The 17,709-nt window shown below is 43.1% G+C and overlaps 3 protein-coding genes across 3 annotated transcripts; 1 reads left to right on the top strand and 2 right to left on the bottom strand.

The window, feature by feature from the left end:
* Positions 1 to 1,052: 1,052 nt before the first annotated feature.
* LOC147284153 (uncharacterized) lies at positions 1,053 to 1,692 on the bottom strand. Its single transcript, XM_086245658.1, has 2 exons — positions 1,675 to 1,692; positions 1,053 to 1,595 (listed from the first exon to the last, which is right to left on the bottom strand). The coding sequence occupies exons 1-2, from the start codon at positions 1,690 to 1,692 to the stop codon at positions 1,053 to 1,055; spliced, it is 561 nt and encodes a 186-aa protein (XP_086101784.1).
* A 3,845-nt stretch (positions 1,693 to 5,537) lies between these two features.
* Positions 5,538 to 7,160, bottom strand: LOC147284152 (uncharacterized). Its single transcript, XM_086245657.1, has 3 exons — positions 6,512 to 7,160; positions 5,967 to 6,394; positions 5,538 to 5,756 (listed from the first exon to the last, which is right to left on the bottom strand). The coding sequence occupies exons 1-3, from the start codon at positions 7,158 to 7,160 to the stop codon at positions 5,538 to 5,540; spliced, it is 1,296 nt and encodes a 431-aa protein (XP_086101783.1).
* A 4,370-nt stretch (positions 7,161 to 11,530) lies between these two features.
* LOC147284151 (suppressor-like protein) lies at positions 11,531 to 16,476 on the top strand. Its single transcript, XM_086244386.1, has 5 exons — positions 11,531 to 12,768; positions 12,932 to 13,270; positions 14,223 to 14,362; positions 15,353 to 15,519; positions 16,051 to 16,476. The coding sequence occupies exons 1-5, from the start codon at positions 11,609 to 11,611 to the stop codon at positions 16,228 to 16,230; spliced, it is 1,986 nt and encodes a 661-aa protein (XP_086100512.1). The 5' UTR covers positions 11,531 to 11,608; the 3' UTR covers positions 16,231 to 16,476.
* The last annotated feature ends 1,233 nt before the right edge of the window (positions 16,477 to 17,709 follow it).

Here is a 17,709-nt window from a genome sequence, read left to right as displayed (position 1 = left end):
AGTCTACCGAGCCGATCCTGGAGGGGCCAGCCGAGCGATCTGCATGATTTATGTTATTTTTATTTGATTTTGTTGTTGTTTTTTTTTATTCCCGAGTCGGTGTGTGGCTCGAGTTTGATATGTCATTAAACAGTTTAACTTTATTTTTGAATCATTTATGTTATTTCGGTATCTTCTTCTGTTCCAAGTTGCTGTCAGTTCAGCTCGGGAAGTAAACTAAAAACATAACAAGTAACAAATGGATAAGAAAAGGATGAAAGTAACATTCATGAAAACAAAGGTATTTTGAGATCGGCTCGACTTGACGATCGCAATGGAATAAGATGTAATGATAACTTATAACTTGTTTTCAGATCAGCCTGATAAGCATGATGAAAATAAGCAAGAATTAAAAAACCCCTAATGATTCCAGATGGACTTGATATATCCATTGAGATATTAGGAATTTTGTTTTTGAGAAAAATATTCAAACTTACTTTCAGATCGGCTCAACATGCGCGATGAAAGTTTGGGTTTGAGGGTATATTTTTCTTTTAGAAATGTCATGTCGGACATTAGGACTGTAGAAAGTCACTTCAGCTCGGACAGAGATTTTTATAGACCTGATAAGTCTGTACTATGCCGAGCATCGAGCCGAAAATGGCACGCCAACTCGGCACAAGAGTTTATAGACCTGATGAGTCTGTAATATATCGAGCATCGGGTCGAAAATGACGCTTCAGCTCGACACATGAGTTTATAGACCTGATGAGTCTGTAATATGCCTAGCATCGGGCCAAAAATGGCGCTTCAGCTCGGCACATGAGTTTATAGACCTGATGAGTCTGTAATATGCCGAGCATCGGGCCGAAAATGGCGCTTCAGCTCGGCACATGAATTTATTACTTTTTCGAAGGAAACACTTAGATCTTTTCTTTTTGTTGGGGGTGTATAGGAGTAGAGTCCCCAATGTTTGCTTCGAAAAACGAGAAAAAGATGAGTCTAGAAGGTGTTCATCTTTTCATTGATTGGAAAGAATGTTAGGTCGGACAGTCCCTGATCCTAACTACATTTTACTGGTAGTAAATCTTCAAATGTTCAGCATTCCAGCTATGCTTAAGAGGTTTCTTAGCCAAAGTGGCCAAGTTGTAAGTGTCAGGCTTGACTATGCCGGTGATTCTGCAAGGTCCGGTCCAGTTCGGATCGAATGAGCTTTCTTTGATGGCCAGAGGGTTCTTCTTCATGGCGAGGCTGCCCAGTCCGAAGCTTCTGGGTTTGACTCTTTGGTTGTAGTATTTGGCTACCCTCTGTTGGTAGGCGGCTCGACAGAGATTGGCATCGGTTTGCCTTTCTTCGATCAGGTCAAGACCGAGTCGAAGTCCGGTGTCGTTGGTCTCCGGGTTGTATGTGCCGGTTCGGAATGAAGGGGTCCCCATTTCGACCGGAACAACAGTATCGGTTCCGAACGCCAATGCATAAGGTGTTTCCTTCGTAGAGTTGCGGTAGGAAGTTCGGTAGGACCATAGCACCTCTGGCAAAAGTTCAGTCCAATTTCCCTTGGCACTATCAAGCTTGGACTTCAAGGTCTTCTTGATGATCTTGTTGACGGCTTCAACCTATCCGTTTGATTGCAGATGGTAAGGGGCGGCAAAACGTAGATTGATGTTCAGACGTGAACACTCTTGAACTTCTTACAGTCGAACTGCTTGCCATTGTCCACGATGATGGTGTGCGGCATGCCGAACTGACATATAATGTTCTTCCAGACGAAAGTTTTCATCTGTTCGGCTAGGGGTGTGATTTGGATTGGAAAATCCGAATCCGACCGATTCTTATCCGAAAATTTTCAATTTTATTCCGAATCCGAAAATGTCGAATCCGAAAATGCCGAAATCTGAAAATTTCGAAAAAAATTGGATTGGAATTGGAATGTTTATGTAAATTCCAATTCCGATCCGAATTCCGATCCAAAAAATTCCGAAATGTTCCGAAGACATTCCGATCTGATATTTCCGAAATTATGCCAATTTATTCCATATTATATATTTTATCATTTATTTAGTATGATACATATAACATATATTTTAAAAAAGATGACTAATACTATTAATATAAATATATGTACATTATAAATATATGTGTATCATAATAACATAAATGGTAAGTTGGTAACACAAATACCCACATTTTTCCGTACATGTAATTACTATTTTTTTTTTATTAGGGAGGGGAATTGAAGATATGGAGTAATTCTACAGTTGTTCTAACTGGAATATCCCATCAATTGTAATTAGTAATTACTAAATACTTAAGCTTATTATATTCAAAATTTCAAACATGATATATATATGTGAGTAACATGTATCTACTAATGACATTTATTCTAACAATGTTGGATGAGCTCCAAAGATTAATCTCCCACCTCTAAGATATGTGCTATTAAGCCTATTATACATTCATAGTCACATTTATTTCTCTTATATATTATGTATGTTATAATATATAATATATATCATTAAACATACACAATATATATCATACATAATTTATTTCTCTTATAACATACATAATCTAGCAATGAAAAACTTGCTAAATTGCATCTTTTTTTTTTTTTTTTATGGTAATGGTATGGGATGGTATGGTTCTAAATGTTATTTAAATTAATATTTTGAATTTTCTTTTTAAATTGGACATATATTTTAATTACATTTTAATATAAATATTGAAATGCATCATAATCTATTGTCTTTTAATTTTTATTTGTTTGTTAATTTCATCACTATTCTAAAAAAAATCCAAACATGTTCTAAAAAATATTATGAAAATGTGAAAATTCCGATTTTTTATTCCAAAATTTCAAATGTTTATCCGAAAGTTCCGAAAATGTTATATTCCGAAAAATTCCGAAAATTTTGAGAAATCCGAAAATTTCGAATCGGAATAAGATGTTGAAATTCCGATTTTTTGGAATGGAAATTGGAACATAAATTCCATTCCAAAATTTTTTGGATTGGAATTGGAACACCCTATTTCCGATCCGATCCGGCCGAAACACACCCCTATGTTCGGCTGTAGTGGTGGCTAGGGGTTCAGCTTCGGCTCATTTGGTGAAGTAATCGACTGCTACCACGGCCATTATGACTTGCCATTTCGCCTTCGGTATAGGGCCGATCAGATCGAGTCCCCACTGCGCGAATGACCAGGGACTAGATATAGGGGTCAGCAATTGACAAGGCTGATGGGAGACTGCGGCAAACTGCTGGCATTTGATGCAAGTGCGGGACAGATGATCTGCATCTTTGTTCAGCGTAGGCCAAAAGTAGCCCTGCCTGATCGTCTTGTAGGCCAGTGCTCTTCCTCCGGAATGGTTTCCGCATATTCCTTCATTGATTTCTCTTAGCACATCCTGACCCTAGGCCTCTTGGGGGGTGATACACCGTAAGTAGGGTAGGGAGAAGCCCCTTTTGTAGAGCTAACCATCAATTATGCTGAACCGAGCCGATCTCGTCTTGATGAGACGTGCTTTGTCCTTCTCCGAGGGAAGAATCCAGGAGATCAAGTAGTTGGTGATCAGCGTCATCCAGTTCGACTCGGCATCGGTCTGCATGGCGGTAGCCTCTTCTTCGGCGGTGCTAGGCCTGTCCAAGATTTCAACTGGGACGTGCCGAGCGGATCCGGTATCTGTGGCCGAGGCAAAGCACGCCAAGGCATCAGCTCTACAATTTTTTGCCATCGGGATTTGGGACAGTTTGTACTCTTGAAAGTTCCCGATCAGTAAGCGGATCTTCCCGAGATAGGCTGTCATGCTTGGCTCTCGAGTCTCATATTCTCCCAATATCTGATTGACGATGAGTTGGGAGTCGCTGAAGATGTTTAGCTTGGTTGCTCCGAGCTCCTGTGTCAGTCTAAGGCCGGTGATGAGTGCTTCATACTCTGCTTCATTGTTGGATGCTTGAAATCTGAAGCGAAGAGCATACTCCATCACGACTTGTTCTGGGGAGATTAAAACATGTCCGGCTCCGCTTCCTATTGCGTTGGAAGATCCGTCCACGTACAAGGTTCAAGTGAGGAGGTCAACTTGGGTGCAATCGCCTGTGTTCGGATCAGACGTGTTTGGGATAACACCGGTGTGAAGTGGATGTTCCACTGCGGAGATGGACTCACAGATGAAGTCTGACATGGCCTGGCCCTTGACAGCCGTTCTGGGACGGTAGGCAATGTCAAACTCGCCGAGTTCGATTGACCACTTGATGAGCCGACTCGAAGTCTCGGGTTTGGCCAGGATTTGCCTGAGTGACTGATCAGTCAAGACGACGATCGAGTGAGCTTGGAAGTACGGCCTCAGTTTCCGAGCCGAGCTGACCAGCGCGAAGGCCATTTTCCCAAATTTGGGGTATCTGGTCTCGGCGTCGGCGAGGGCTCGGCTCGTGTAGAAGACCGGATGCTGTACCCCGCCGACCTCTCTCACCAGAACCGAGTTGAGAGCCGAGTCAGAGACGGAGAGGTAGAGAAAGAGTTCTTCACCTTCCTTCGGTTTGGATAAGATAGGAGGTTTTCCCATGTACCTTTTCAGATTCTGAAAGGCCTACTCGCATTGGGAGGTCCATTATATGCTCTTCCCTGCTCTTTTTAATGCTTTGAAGAAGGGGAGGCACCGGTCAGTGAATTTTGAGATAAACCGGTTCAGGGCGGCGACTCTTCCAGTCAGACTCTGGATTTCTTCGTGTTTTTAGGAACTTCATGTTTATCAAGACTTGGATCTTCTCCGGATTAGCCTCGATCCCCCGTTGGCTGACCAGATAGCTAAGGAACTTGCCTGACCGAACCCCAAAGACACATTTGGCTGGGTTCAGCCGCATCTGATATTCCTTCAGGACTCCGAACATGTCTGAGAGGTCCTTGACGTGGTCGTCTGCCTTGATGCTTTTGACCAGCATGTCGTCCACATAGACCTCCATTGATTTGGCTATAGAAGATCTGAACATGTGGTTGACTAGCCTTTGGTAGGTGGCTCCAGCATTTTTGAGGCCGAAGGACATGACTTTGTAGCAGTACATGCCGCGATCGGTTATGAAGGAGGTGTTCTCCTGATCAGGTTTGTGCATGAGGATCTGGTTATACCCATAATAGGCGTCCATGAAGTTAAGAAGCTTGTGTCCCGCCGTCGCATCGACAAGTTGATCTATCCTGGGTAGTGGGAAACTGTCCTTGGGACATGCCTTGTTTAGATCGGTGAAGTCCACACACATCCTCAATTTCTCATTGTTCTTCTTCACCATGACTACATTGGGAAGCCAATTGGGGTAATTGACTTCCCAGATGAATCCGTTGTTTTGCAACTTGGTCAGCTCTTCAGCCATGGCTGCATATCGGACTGGATCGTACGACCTCCTCTTTTGACTGACCGGTTTGCATCTCGGGTCAATGTTCAGCCTGTGGGTGATCACGTCAGACGATATGTCTGGCATGTCATCGTAAGACCAAGCGAACACTTCTGCGTTGGCACAGAGGAAGTCGAGTATGGCCGATCGCTATGCTGAACCGAGCTGAGCTCCTACTCAGACGAGCCAAACGGGGGTGTCTTCCGAGATCGGTATTTCTTCCCAAGCCTCGGCCAGGAGAGGTCGAGAGTCTGCGTTCGGCTCGACGGTGAAGTCGAACGTCTTCGCCCTCGGCCACCTGCCTGAATTAGCGATGGAGTCCAGCTCCTGGAAGTTCAGCAGTTGGCCATTCTGCCTGATAGAGGTGGCGTAGCAACGAGCCGAACATTGGTCCCCCTGGATGACAATGCAATCATCGCCCACTGGACATTTGATGAGGAGGTTGACGTAGTGGACGATGCAGTCAAGGTCGACCAGAGCCGGTCTGCCCAGGATGATCTTATAAGCTGATGGTCGCTTGACAACGATGAAGTATGTCATGCAAGTTTTCTTGACTGGCCCCTTCCCGAGCAAAAGAGGAAGGTAGATGTGTCCGAGGGGTTGGACCATTTCTCCCCCGAATCCGATCAAGGCTGGTGTGTCAGCTTCCAACTTATCCTTGCTGATGCCCATCTGCTCAAACGCAGAATGGTAGAGGATGTTGACTGAACTCCCCTCGTCGACGAAGGAACGAGCAATGGTGATTCCGGCCACTTCAACAACTATGACCACCGGGTCATAGTGCGGGAAGATGATCCCATTCGACTCGTTCGGCCCGAAAGTGACCAGTGCCCAGTCCTTCTGTTGTCTTTTGGAAGTGCTGGGTTGTCCTGCTTGGATTGACAGGGATTCGTGAGCATTGGCCGCCTGTCTGACGTACTCCTTCTGGGATCGGTTTAAACTTCCCACGAAGGTTGGGCCTCTGCCGATTGATCCAATGAAGGCATCCCGGACGTCAATGGTGTTGGTGGGCTTCTTTAGCACGGTCTTGGGTACTTTCGGCCCGCCGATCAAGAATTGGTTGATCTTACCAGCACGGGCAAGAGTCTCAATTCCGTCGCGGAGGGCGTAGCAATCACCCGTGACATGGTCATGGTTGGAATAATACTTACAAAAGATGCCCTCCTTGATCTGATCTGGGGGTGGTCCCTTGATCTCCCTTGCAGCTGGGAGTTGATCTTTGACCTTGGAGAAGATTGTCTCCAGACTGGCATTAAAAGGGGTATACTTTGTGTACTGGACAAATTTAGGCCCCTTGCCCAGTAGTTGGCGCGGTTCCTCAGTCCGGGACTTTTTGGTCTGGACCTGAGGCTTGGGGCTTGCTACTTCTCCCTCCTTCCGCTTGGCCGAGGTCGGCTTGGAATTCAGGGCCTCCACCTGAGCATCCCACTCTTCCGCTCGCGCCCATTTCGTGGCCTCGGCAGAGAGCTCATCATAGGTGGAAGGAGGGTTTCTCATCAGATGGGAGCGCAGTCCCCTCGCAAGCAGGCCTTGCATAAGAGCATTCTTAGCCGATCGGTCATCGCAATAATCGCACTTCGTGTATTCAATGTTGAAACGGATCAGATAGGTCTTGAGACTCTCTCCTTCCTGCTGTTTGATGAGCGATATATCGTTCAAGTTGTAGAGTCGTTCGGATACAACCCGATATCTCGTCAAGAAGGCCCTCCAGAGGTCGGAGAAAGAGTCTATCGAGTTCGGCTGGAGAGTTCGAACCATCCCCGCGCCGATCCCTTCAAGGTTGAAGGGAAGATTCTGCATTTTGTGATTTCAGATGCCTAGCGGGCTTCTATGGCATATCTGAAGCTGTCAAGATGATCATAGGGATCCTTAGTCTCATCGTACTGATCCATCTTAGGGGGTTTGGTATCCCTGGAGACTTCGACATCTATGATCCTGTTGGTGTATGGGAGGGGGAGTTCTTCCTTGTGGTCAGTTCTGCCGAGGTACCCCCTGGAGACTTCGACCTGGCCGAGCCGATCGTGGACACTTTGAATTTGGTTTTGGACCAAGGTTCGAACTAGATTTTCCACATCAGGTGGGTTCGGCTCGGGTGCAGTCTTCACCGAGCACTCGGTTCGGTCACCGAGCCTCTCGTTCATTGGTTGGCAAGTGATCCTCTCGCTTGTCGGACGTCGGTCAGACATGACCATGGCGGGTTCTAGCCGATCCCCCGCGGGCCGTCTCCCCGAGTGAATTCCTGAGGTGGAGGGGTCTTGGCTGGTGACAGGGCCGAGCCTGCTTCTGACTGGGCCCCTGGGTTCGGTCGAGCCAATTGGACTGACAGCCCTCAGTCTGGATCGGACTGGAGATCGTTGACCCGTGTTGGGATCGGCTCGGTTTCTCCTAAACTATCGAGAGAAAACTTCCTGAAGGTCGTCTGTTTTTGCTGAAGGAGACGGTGGGCATTCAGGAACTCAGTTTGTTCGGCCGGGGGCATGTCCTCGAAGCTTGGGAAGGTGCAATCCGCATCCTGCCGAGCGGGCTGGTTGTCCACATCGACCGGAGCGCTCTGCCGAGAAAGAGATGGTGAAAAAACCTCATGCTCGGTTCGGGTCTGACGTGATCGGAAACCTGATCTCCCGCTGTTCTCGAGCTGGGAGCGATGATGCGCGAGCTCCCCAGCCAGTTCAGCCTGTTTGGCGAGTAGCTCATTATTTTGCTTGAGAAGTGCATTCTCAGCGGCAAGGTGTCGTTGGTTCTCCCTAAGGAGTTTGTGAGCAGCCTTGATCTTCGAAAGACCTTTGGATTTTTGCTGCTTTGGGAAGCTGTGCTTTTCTTGTCTTCTCAGGTGTCTCAGGTTGATGTTGTTCATCATTCTGGGACACTCCTGAGGAAGAGCTGCTATCACGAAAGATGGTAGTCATGGTGACTCGTTTGAAGAAAGAGCTTAGCACTTGTGGTGATGAACACGACGGCTGAAGACAACTTTCCCACAGACGGCGCCAATCTGTTGATGCAAATTTCCGTAAGATAGATGCAACAACTTAGAAATGGTGATCTGGCTGATCAGAAGCCTTGCTAGATGATGACGTAGATGTTGAATCGAGATCTTCCTGCAGATGAACACAAGATAAAAGGAGATGGACCGGTGTGGTACCAGCCAAACACGCTCCGATGATGAAGTCAGTGATGTGTATTTGGTGGTGTTTGAATGTAAGTAGGGAAGGACATGTGATGAACTTGGGAGAATGTGAAGAACAAGGTAAATGTTCTGGGTTTATTCTCAACAAGTTGGGTATGCTTTTGGTGAGTGAAAGTTTGTGTAAGTGTTTTTCTGGTGATAGATAGATAGATGGATTTGTGCATGAGAGTTGGTTTATATAGGCAAAGGAAATTGTGAGGAGTAAGTTACCTGCATGTGGTTGACTGGTTGAGAAAGATTCACGTGTTCGGTCATGAACAGTGGCATACACAGCTATCCATCTCCTTTGCATTCAATGCTGCATTGAATGCAAGTATGGAAGATTCATGTAAACTCCCCCAATAGTCATGAATGTGAGTTGGGAAGTCTCATCTGTCAGAAGATCCTGTCAGGTGCACTTGAGTATGGCGGTTCGTCCCAACATGATCTTCCTTGGAATGACGGTGGGAAGCCGAGCCGAGCCGAGCCGAGCCGACCCAAACACATGTCTTCACATGTAGACACAAAAACCCATGTGTGATCGGATCGGGCATGGACAGTCGAACCGAGCCGATCTGGTAGGTAGAGATCCCTTCAGGTTGTAGCTAGCCGTGACTAGAGTCTAAAAAGATGTTCGTCCCAGGGCCGAGCCGAACCGAACCGGGATGACCGAGGAAAGATGACCACTCGATCCTGTGGAAGATCCTCAGTTCGGGTCAGACTGGGTACGAAGGGCTCGTCATGATGATCTGAACTGAGCTAACAGAGAAAGTGCCGAGCTGCGTGATGATGTGGAGGTCAAAGTTTGACAACTGAAAAGTCAAACACCGAAGTTGGGTCTGACCAACCACGTGTCGATCTACAATTGGTTATTAGATCGGTGTGGGTTTATCCACAAACAGCATGTTATGTTATTATACTATTAATTTGATATACATTTGAAAAATAAAATCATATAATTAGTAATTTAGATTGACAATTTAAGAATATAATATGTCAAATTATCTCACTGTTGCATGCAGTAATTTGTAAGACCACAAAGCGACTTCACCAAATACATACCCGACCCATATATAATCACTTACAAAATGTTGGATCAAACTCCAGACCCAAATGTTGGTCTATGGAATGCAATGTTAAGAATGAGAGTCATAGAGAGGTTATATATAGTTTTGTTTGGTGGGATGAAGAGCATGGACATAATGCCCAATTGCTTCACATTCCCTTCTGTGATTATATATTGTGGAAAACTGAATCGGTTGTTAGAAGGTGAAGAGGGGCATTGCATGTACGTGGAAACGACGCTGATTGAAATGTTGCTTGAGCAAAAAATATCCATGGCTCATTATTCGCATATTGGGCTGTAATAAGGGCTTAGCTAGTTGTAAAGCCCAAATAGGACTACGGGTTTACAAGGCCCAATTGGGCTTCATTTATTTTATTCGCTGGGGCCTGAGTCCTTTGGATGACCCAACTCCCAAGGCCTGAATTTAGAGGATGTCCTCATTTAAAAAAAATAAGAACATCGTTTTTAAGGATCATCGATAATGTATTTCAATGATTGAAATCGTTCAGTTTTTAGGCTCTCCCGAAAAGGTGATTCTTGTAAAAAATTAACCAAACATATAATATTGTACAAACAAACACAATCTGTTAGATAAAATTAAATTGTTGTTGGTGATAATAAAATGACTAAACAATATCCGATTTTATTTTATTTTTTTACATATAATTTTTGAAAAATATTCTAAAATACGAATGTTGATCATTAGCCTCGAAGTAAGGTGTCTTTTTTGTTTGATATAGTTTAGTAGCTATTTTGCCCTCTAACGTATGAATGTGTGCCAAATCACGCTCAAACTAAAAATTTGATTTAACTTATTTATTCATACTCGTTTTAGTCGAGCAAAACTAGGTGTCGTAAAAATAAAAATGACGAGACTTGGGTGACGTTCGGATCGTTGTTTGCCAAGACATGGGCTAAAGAAAAAATCCAAGAGACTAGAAACATATCTATGGGCCCGAAAGGTCTAGTGGATGAGGTAAGGTCTAAACATGGGCTCAAGTGTTTGGGCCTCACCTCAAGGGACCAAGACCTGAAGGCTTGGTGACCAAGAGAAGCGATGTTAAGTTTATCCTTGGTTTGGACATGGGCAGTAGCTTGGGATGAGCTGGCACTCATAAATACGAGCGCTCGATACAATAAAAGCGGAAGGCCGCTAAAGATAGCTTAGCCTTGACAGTGGTAGAAGGCCCAAGCCCAATAATCCAGGCTTAGGGCTTTGTCATAAGGGAGTCACAGAGGCCCACATTCAAGGAATGCCCTGGGAAGGGAGGTGTTCTGGAGATGACCCGATACCGCTATTAGCCTAGGATTACACTTAAGGACCCATGAAATGGGTCCTAGTAAGTGAGGTTTGTGGGCGACTATGGTGGAAGGAATGAGTTTTTTAGTTAGAAGGGCCGACTTGAGTGAGAGTTAGCTTAGGAGAAGACGTGTTCTACTTAGACAATGAGTCATAGTTTATCCTCAGTTACGACTTATGCGACAAACTATCAAGAACCTTAATCCAACAAGGACAAAGAGACCCTCGGCCATAGTCATTATAAATAGGGCACTCAAGCTCTCATGTAAGGGATACAACGATTAGCTCTCTAGAATACTTTAAAAGAAAGTGTGATTATTGACTTGAGAGTCGAAAGATCGTTGGTCGGTACCAAACTGATGCCCCTTTATGCGTTTCCGCTTAGTGTTCTTTGCTTTAGTGTGCATGATAGAAGAAGAGTGAAGCAGACTTTGACGTGGAGGTCAAATGTTAGATTGACCACGTGACAAATTTTACTCATCAATATTACTTACAAAAATTTTCATAAATAGGCAAATGTGACACATTCTGTGGATTTGTTAAGATTTTATTCATATTTCCTGTTTAATTTTGTAAAGGAAAACTTGATATAAGAGAAAGGCTGTCCAAACATGCCCTTCTATTTTTATTTGCCACGCTACCTCTCTCTCCCCCAAAACGTACATTCACGAAATCAGCAGAAGTGAGAAGTGAGAAAGCACACCGCTTGAGCAAAACCAATGGCGGCAGCAGCTCCAGACCCGAACCCACCATCTTCTTCCTCCTCCATCTTCTCCCAGAGCAACTCCAGACTCCCAGACGACACCGTTTTCTACGCCATCTTCCCCGACTCCTCTCTAACCTCCTCCACCACCACCGCCTCCCTCCAATCCCTCCACCTCCAAATCCTCCAAACCCTCACTCCCTTCACCGCCGACTACGTATGGCAGCACGAGCCCTTCACTCTCTCCCTCTCCGCCTCCCCAAAACCCTCGTGTCCCTGCTCTCCGCACCACCACCTCCCTCACCTCCACGGCAAGCTCCGCGTCGGCGACAACCTCGACGACGAGTGGTTCACTGTCTTCCTCCTCTTCGAACTTTCCAGAACCTTCCCGGACCTTTCCATCAGAGTCTGGGACTCCGACGGCGAGTTCCTCCTCATCGAAGCCGCCTTCCACCTCCCTCGCTGGCTCAACCCCCAGACCAGCCTCAACCGCGTCTTCATTCGCCAAGGTCACCTCCACATTGTCCCCAAGCACCGCCTCCCCAACCCAACCCTCCCCGAGTCCTTGAATTTCATTGCCAATTTCGGCAATGACTCGGTTGCCACCGAACCGGTCCAGCTTGCGGTGAAGAATCGGATATCGGACTATCCGGAGAGGGCGTGGAGGAATATGCACGTGGTTAGGGTTAGGGTTCCGGCGTCGGTCGCGCAGGTGCTGAGTCACGAACCGTGCCTGATTTCTCTGGCCGTTGAAGGTTTCTACGACCGCGACATTGATACTATGAAGTACGCGGCGAAGATGGAGAGGTTCTTGAGCGGAGGGAGAGAAGAAGAATTGGTATGTGTATCGGTGAAGATGTCGAGGGCAATGTATGCACAGCTGGTGCAGCAGACGTTTCAGGCGCCCAAATGTTATCCTATGCCGAATAGGAGCGATGCACCTGCGTATATGGAGGCCGAATTGGGGTTGAAGATCGCTTGCGGGTTTGAAATGATGTATCAGCAGCGAAGAAAGGAGGGGTTGGAAGGGAAAGGGAGTACTTGGGAGGCGTTTAGGGAGAGTTTGGAGAGGACTGGGTACTTTGGAGGGTTGCTTCCTGGCTCGAAAGAGTACCAGAGGTTGATGCAGAATGCGGAGGAGTATTATCGGAACAGTGCTTCGTTTTCCAGGGCAAGGTACTTGTGTTTATGTCTATTTGAAGTTTATTAATCTTGTGGTTGCGGTGATATAAATGTTTATGATAAGTTCTTATAAATTGTTAATGAAAAGTGATAATTCAGTGTGGGTTTGTTCTTCTGTTAGTGTTAGGAATTAACTTAGGTGTTACTATTGTTGCAGTGAGATTATGAGTGCTCCAGTGAGACGCATAGAAGAGATTCTTGCTTTACCTTATTCAGCGGACGATTTTAGGGGTCGAGAGGTTCCATCTTCCGATGATGATTCTTGGCTTTACGATGGAGAGGATGAGTTGAACTCTGCACTTTTAGAGAGACAAAAGGAGATGGAACTTTATAATGCAAAACATAAGAAAAAGCAGAAGTCAAAAGAGCAGGATGATGTCGGTCCTTCGTCCAGCTCTAATGTTGATGGGTTCGATCCTAGTGATATAGCAAAAACCATGCAGGCATTTGTCCATAAGGTGTCGAGCTACAAGGGAGCTGAGGTTCCTGAGAACAGGTTAGTTACTCTTCTGTTTACTTACCACTTGTTCATGAATTGTCAGTTTGTCACCCATTTTATTGTAAACACAGAAATAAAAGCACACTAACATGGTTGTGAACATGCATTTTTAGTGCTGGTTAGATTTTGAAATGCTCCCATCTATCATAAGAAAGTGCAGTGGCTGTAGAATACATCTTCTTGTCTCCATTACTATTAAGAAATAAAGAACTTTGACTCCCGCAGCTGTTTTATATATAGAGTTTTTTATGGGTTCACGTGCCTCTTTCATGTTGCGTCTAAGTCTGGCATAATTGGGCACGGCATGAGCATGGGCACTGTTAAGATTGTGGCTTGATATGAGGCACGAGGCATGATTGGTCCCATTACCTGCACGGACCATTTTACACCTCTAGTTGCCTCTGATCAACTACCTAAACAAGGGGTTTTAATTTTTAATTGGATGAACCAGTTGCTGATATCATATATCAGTTTTCAGCATGTGGTGCCAAGTTGTAATTATTCCTTCAACTGGTTAGTTTTCCTAAGCAACTTATCATATGTTTGCAGTTTATAATGCCTGAAGCCTGGGTGCTGGATGCTTGTAGGATTAGACTGTGCGACTAAAGTTACTCACAAATTCCATAAATTTTTATCTGAATTTTGATCCCATGTAATACTTTCTTGTGTTTGTCTTGTTACTCATGTGATCTTGAGTGAGTGGTTTCTTTGCCTTTGATGAACCGAGCTAAATGCTAAATTACAAGTTTTGATTGTATGAATTGGTTATTATCAAGATTAGTAATTCAGCACTTGGTGCCAATTTCTAGTTATTCCTGAAACTGATTAAGTTCCCAGTTGCTTATCATTAGACTCTGTAGTAAGTCATTTTTGAGGTTTGGGTGCGTATACAAACTGATTGAAAGATGAGCACTTGATCTTATTATATTTTGTATTCTTCTTTCTGAAGGAACCTAAAAGAAGTAGACCTTGATGTGGACCGTTTCATTAAAGATGTAGAATCAATAATGAAGTGCGATGGTGGTGAAGGTGCTGCTAGTGATGATGATGATGATATTGAAGAAGGGTCTTCATCTGATTTGGATTTCGGTAAGTTGTGCATCTTTCATCTTTTCCTTTAATTCACTGGATTTTTCACTTGCATAAATTGGTTTTGAAATTTCAGACAAAAAAAAAAAATTGGTTTTGAAATTGAGAACTCTTATTGGAAGAAACACATCTTTAGCTCTATCTCTCTCCACCAAAAGAAAAACATAAAAGGAAGGAATACAAAGAAAACTGGAGCCTAAATACACAGGTTTAATCCAAAGCCCCCATTCCATTAAATGGAAGTATCTAATAAAATGCACAATATTTAAAAACTTCTAGAAAAGACTTGGAGGTGTCAAATCTAGAATGCACTACAAGTCTAGAAGCCGTCACTAGGGCTTTAAAACAAATTGATCTTAGCTTGTAGATGGAAATTCTATTTCCATCTAGTGTGTGCTGCATATTCAAACACATCACTTAAAAGGAAAGAGGCATGGCTTGCTGCCTGATGCCTTGCATGTTGTTATTCGTCACTCTCCACCAACTACTAAACTAGTCAAAGAAAGACCTTTGGTATAACCCTTGAAATCCTGAACAAAGAAAAACCAAGTACCGATGTCCATGCACATGGAAATTGTGAAGCAATGATGAAAGGACTCTCCTCTTATAACTTGTGTAGAAACTGAAATTTCATGCTGAAAATGTATCATAATAGTGATATGTTGTCTGGACCATTCAAGTTCCCCCACCCCCCCACCATCCGAAGAATGACTCAACTTTGTTACATGATACTTGTTCGTGAATAGTGATGCCATGAGTTGAAGTTGCATGATCGTAAGATTATTAAGCTGCTTGGGTTGTTGTTTGTTTTTCTTTGTCTAGACAAAACAGGTTCATCATGTGTGCTAAATGCAACAATAGTTGTACTCTCAGTTTCTCGGCTAACATACTTTTCGTTTTGATAGTCATTAAAATCCATTCCTCCAAACGATAGCAAGGTAATTTCATTTTATTTAGGAAACTTTATAATGAAATTTATGATATTCACAGATGAGTCCGAAGATGAAAGTGACATTGCAGAAGCTTTTGAAGATAATGAGGATGGAGAGGACACTTTCATGCATTCTTATTCTGATGCTTTGAATGATGAACTGAAGAGTACAACCCTAAAGAAAAGTTTCGTTCGTGCTAATGAAGAAACCCCAAAGAAGATTGAGGTATATTTCTGATCTCTAGTAAATGGAGATTGAAAACTGTTTTTCTTTTTCTTTTTTTATATTTTTTTATGGTATGCAAACATATACCATTAAAAACACATGCCATGCTCTGTACGATACAATAATATGCATTGATTTGCAATTTGGTCTGTGAAGTTGTCTGTATGTAACCATCGATTTCATTTGCAATTTCTTCTGGGAAATTGTCTGTAACCTTCAGACGGAGAAAGGAGAAGGGCAAAGAAAGGGTGATTTTGTTTCTGGTGACTGAGATACCGTTGAAATTTTTTACAATCTTATAATTTCTATCTCCTGGCTACTTATGTATTCCTTATTGCTCTACATATTGGTCTATCTGAAGTGATAATGCATGCATATTTGGATCCGTGGTTTAGCATCGTGTTCGCTGTTTGCACTGAATGATGCACTTAGCCTGCTAAAGAGTCCTCGGGTTAATTGATGACTTTTTTTTGTTTTTAGTTTTATTGACTTATCATTCATATGAAAAATTAATTGAATTTGTGCATGCAGGGAACATCAAATGCCACAGAAGATATGGAGGAGGATTTCACTCCTGTGGATGTGGATGTGAATCTTGTGAAGAGTTTTCTGGATTCCTTTTCTAGCCAACAAGGCCTTCCTGGTCCTGCTTCCAATTTGCTTGGGCTCATGGGCTTGAAACTCCCACAAGATGACAACAAGGGGAAATGAGGTCTCTTCTCATTTGGTCGTCTAAGCCCATTTGTATGCTGAACCTTGTAACTCTTGTCCCCTTTTGCTCTAACTTCCTTTCCACTGTGGTGTAAATGTTTCTTATAATTTTTTTTCCCTTTCGTTTTTTTGGTAAATTTTAAGAGTGAAGAGAGTAGTCAGCTATGTACCTTTTCTTTTCCTTTTGTTTGTTAAAAAGATGGTAAATGCTTTATACACTGAGAGTGAAGCGACAAAATTGTTACATGAGAAACTTTGGATAAGTTTTGCACCCAAATCAATAGAAATTATCAGAACCTTTGAAGTAAAGATAGTAAGTGTTAAATGTAGAAAATTTTATGTACTAAATTGTTTGTACTATTCATTTTGTGAAAAAATAAAAAATAAAAAATACTACAGATACTATAGTAGAATGTAATTTTGGGACCTCAAAAGTGTGGGCAAAAGAGTGGTAGATTTATAACACTCTACACCAAAGGAGAGGACGCAACAGTTTTACTTGCGGTGGCGATAAAGAAAGAGACCAATAACCCAGAATCCAACACAGGAAGAGAGAGAGAGAGAGACACAAATAACAACTTTGCTTTTGTCCTTTCGGTCTGTTAATATCTATGTATTTGACACCATTATCCTAGAAAACATTAAAAAACAGTGATCCTTCCAGCCAGAGACACAATTACATGGTTATACAGTTATACTACATTGGACAATGTATAGTATGATACTGAGTTTATTCCATTCACACGCAAGACCAAGCAGTACTGAGTACATTGACACCAAGCAAGTCCGAGGCCTCCTTTTCAGCTAACTTATCTAATCCATGGAATTGTATGTTGTATGACACATTCAACGGTGCAAACCAATTCACCTTGATGGCTTGATTCCCATTTTGTTTCTTTCCCTGTGTTATAGAGTGCTTTTTAACAGTATTTACTGGTGAGTTCTAGTTCGATCATTACTGAACCAAATTGATTTCCGAACAAGTTTAATTTGATTTTGGTAAACATTTTTCACAATTCAAAATTGAAAACAAGGACCAAAAGAAAAAATTGTATAAGCAAAAAAAACTAAAAAACATTTGTTTGGTATGAAATCGAGTTTTGAATATTATTGAACTGGTTATCATTGAAAAAATTAAAATATATCGACCTATTATTATTTGTATATATATACACACAATTATTTCTTTATCCGGATGTAAATTCCAAACAAACGCTACATATTAGAGGTAACACTTTTTGACACGGCACAATAACACGACTCAAACTCGATATGAAGTTAGTGAGTTTGGGTTAATCATTTCTAGATACAAACATGAATATAACACCAAATGCTAAAAACGAATAATAACCCATGGCGATTCGAGAAGGAGGAAGAGAAGGAAAGAGAAAAGATGAGAAATTGAAGAGAAAGAGAGAGAGAGAGAGAGAGAGAGAGAGAGAGAGAGAGAGAGAGAGAACTCATCGGCATCAGCGATGG

This window comes from Dryas octopetala, chromosome 5 (assembly GCF_963921425.1).
Source record: "Dryas octopetala chromosome 5, drDryOcto1.1, whole genome shotgun sequence".
Lineage (NCBI taxonomy): Eukaryota > Viridiplantae > Streptophyta > Magnoliopsida > Rosales > Rosaceae > Dryas > Dryas octopetala.
The sequence above is the reverse complement of the archived record's forward strand: the minus strand, read 5'-3'. Positions and strand labels throughout refer to the sequence as shown.

Excerpts from the sequence above, each read along its gene's own strand:
- LOC147284152 (XM_086245657.1), bottom strand. The coding sequence starts at position 7,160 with ATGCAGAATCTTCCCTTCAACCTTGAAGGGATCGGCGCGGGGATGGTT. Across the intron at positions 6,395-6,511 it reads GATCAAGGAGGGCATCTTTT|TACCCAAGACCGTGCTAAAG; the intron begins GTAAGTATTATT and ends GCGGGCCGAAAG. Across the intron at positions 5,757-5,966 it reads TCGGATTCGGGGGAGAAATG|GGGGACCAATGTTCGGCTCG; the intron begins GTCCAACCCCTC and ends ATTGTCATCCAG.
- LOC147284151 (XM_086244386.1), top strand. The coding sequence starts at position 11,609 with ATGGCGGCAGCAGCTCCAGACCCGAACCCACCATCTTCTTCCTCCTCC. Across the intron at positions 12,769-12,931 it reads GCTTCGTTTTCCAGGGCAAG|TGAGATTATGAGTGCTCCAG; the intron begins GTACTTGTGTTT and ends CTATTGTTGCAG. Across the intron at positions 13,271-14,222 it reads GCTGAGGTTCCTGAGAACAG|GAACCTAAAAGAAGTAGACC; the intron begins GTTAGTTACTCT and ends TTCTTTCTGAAG.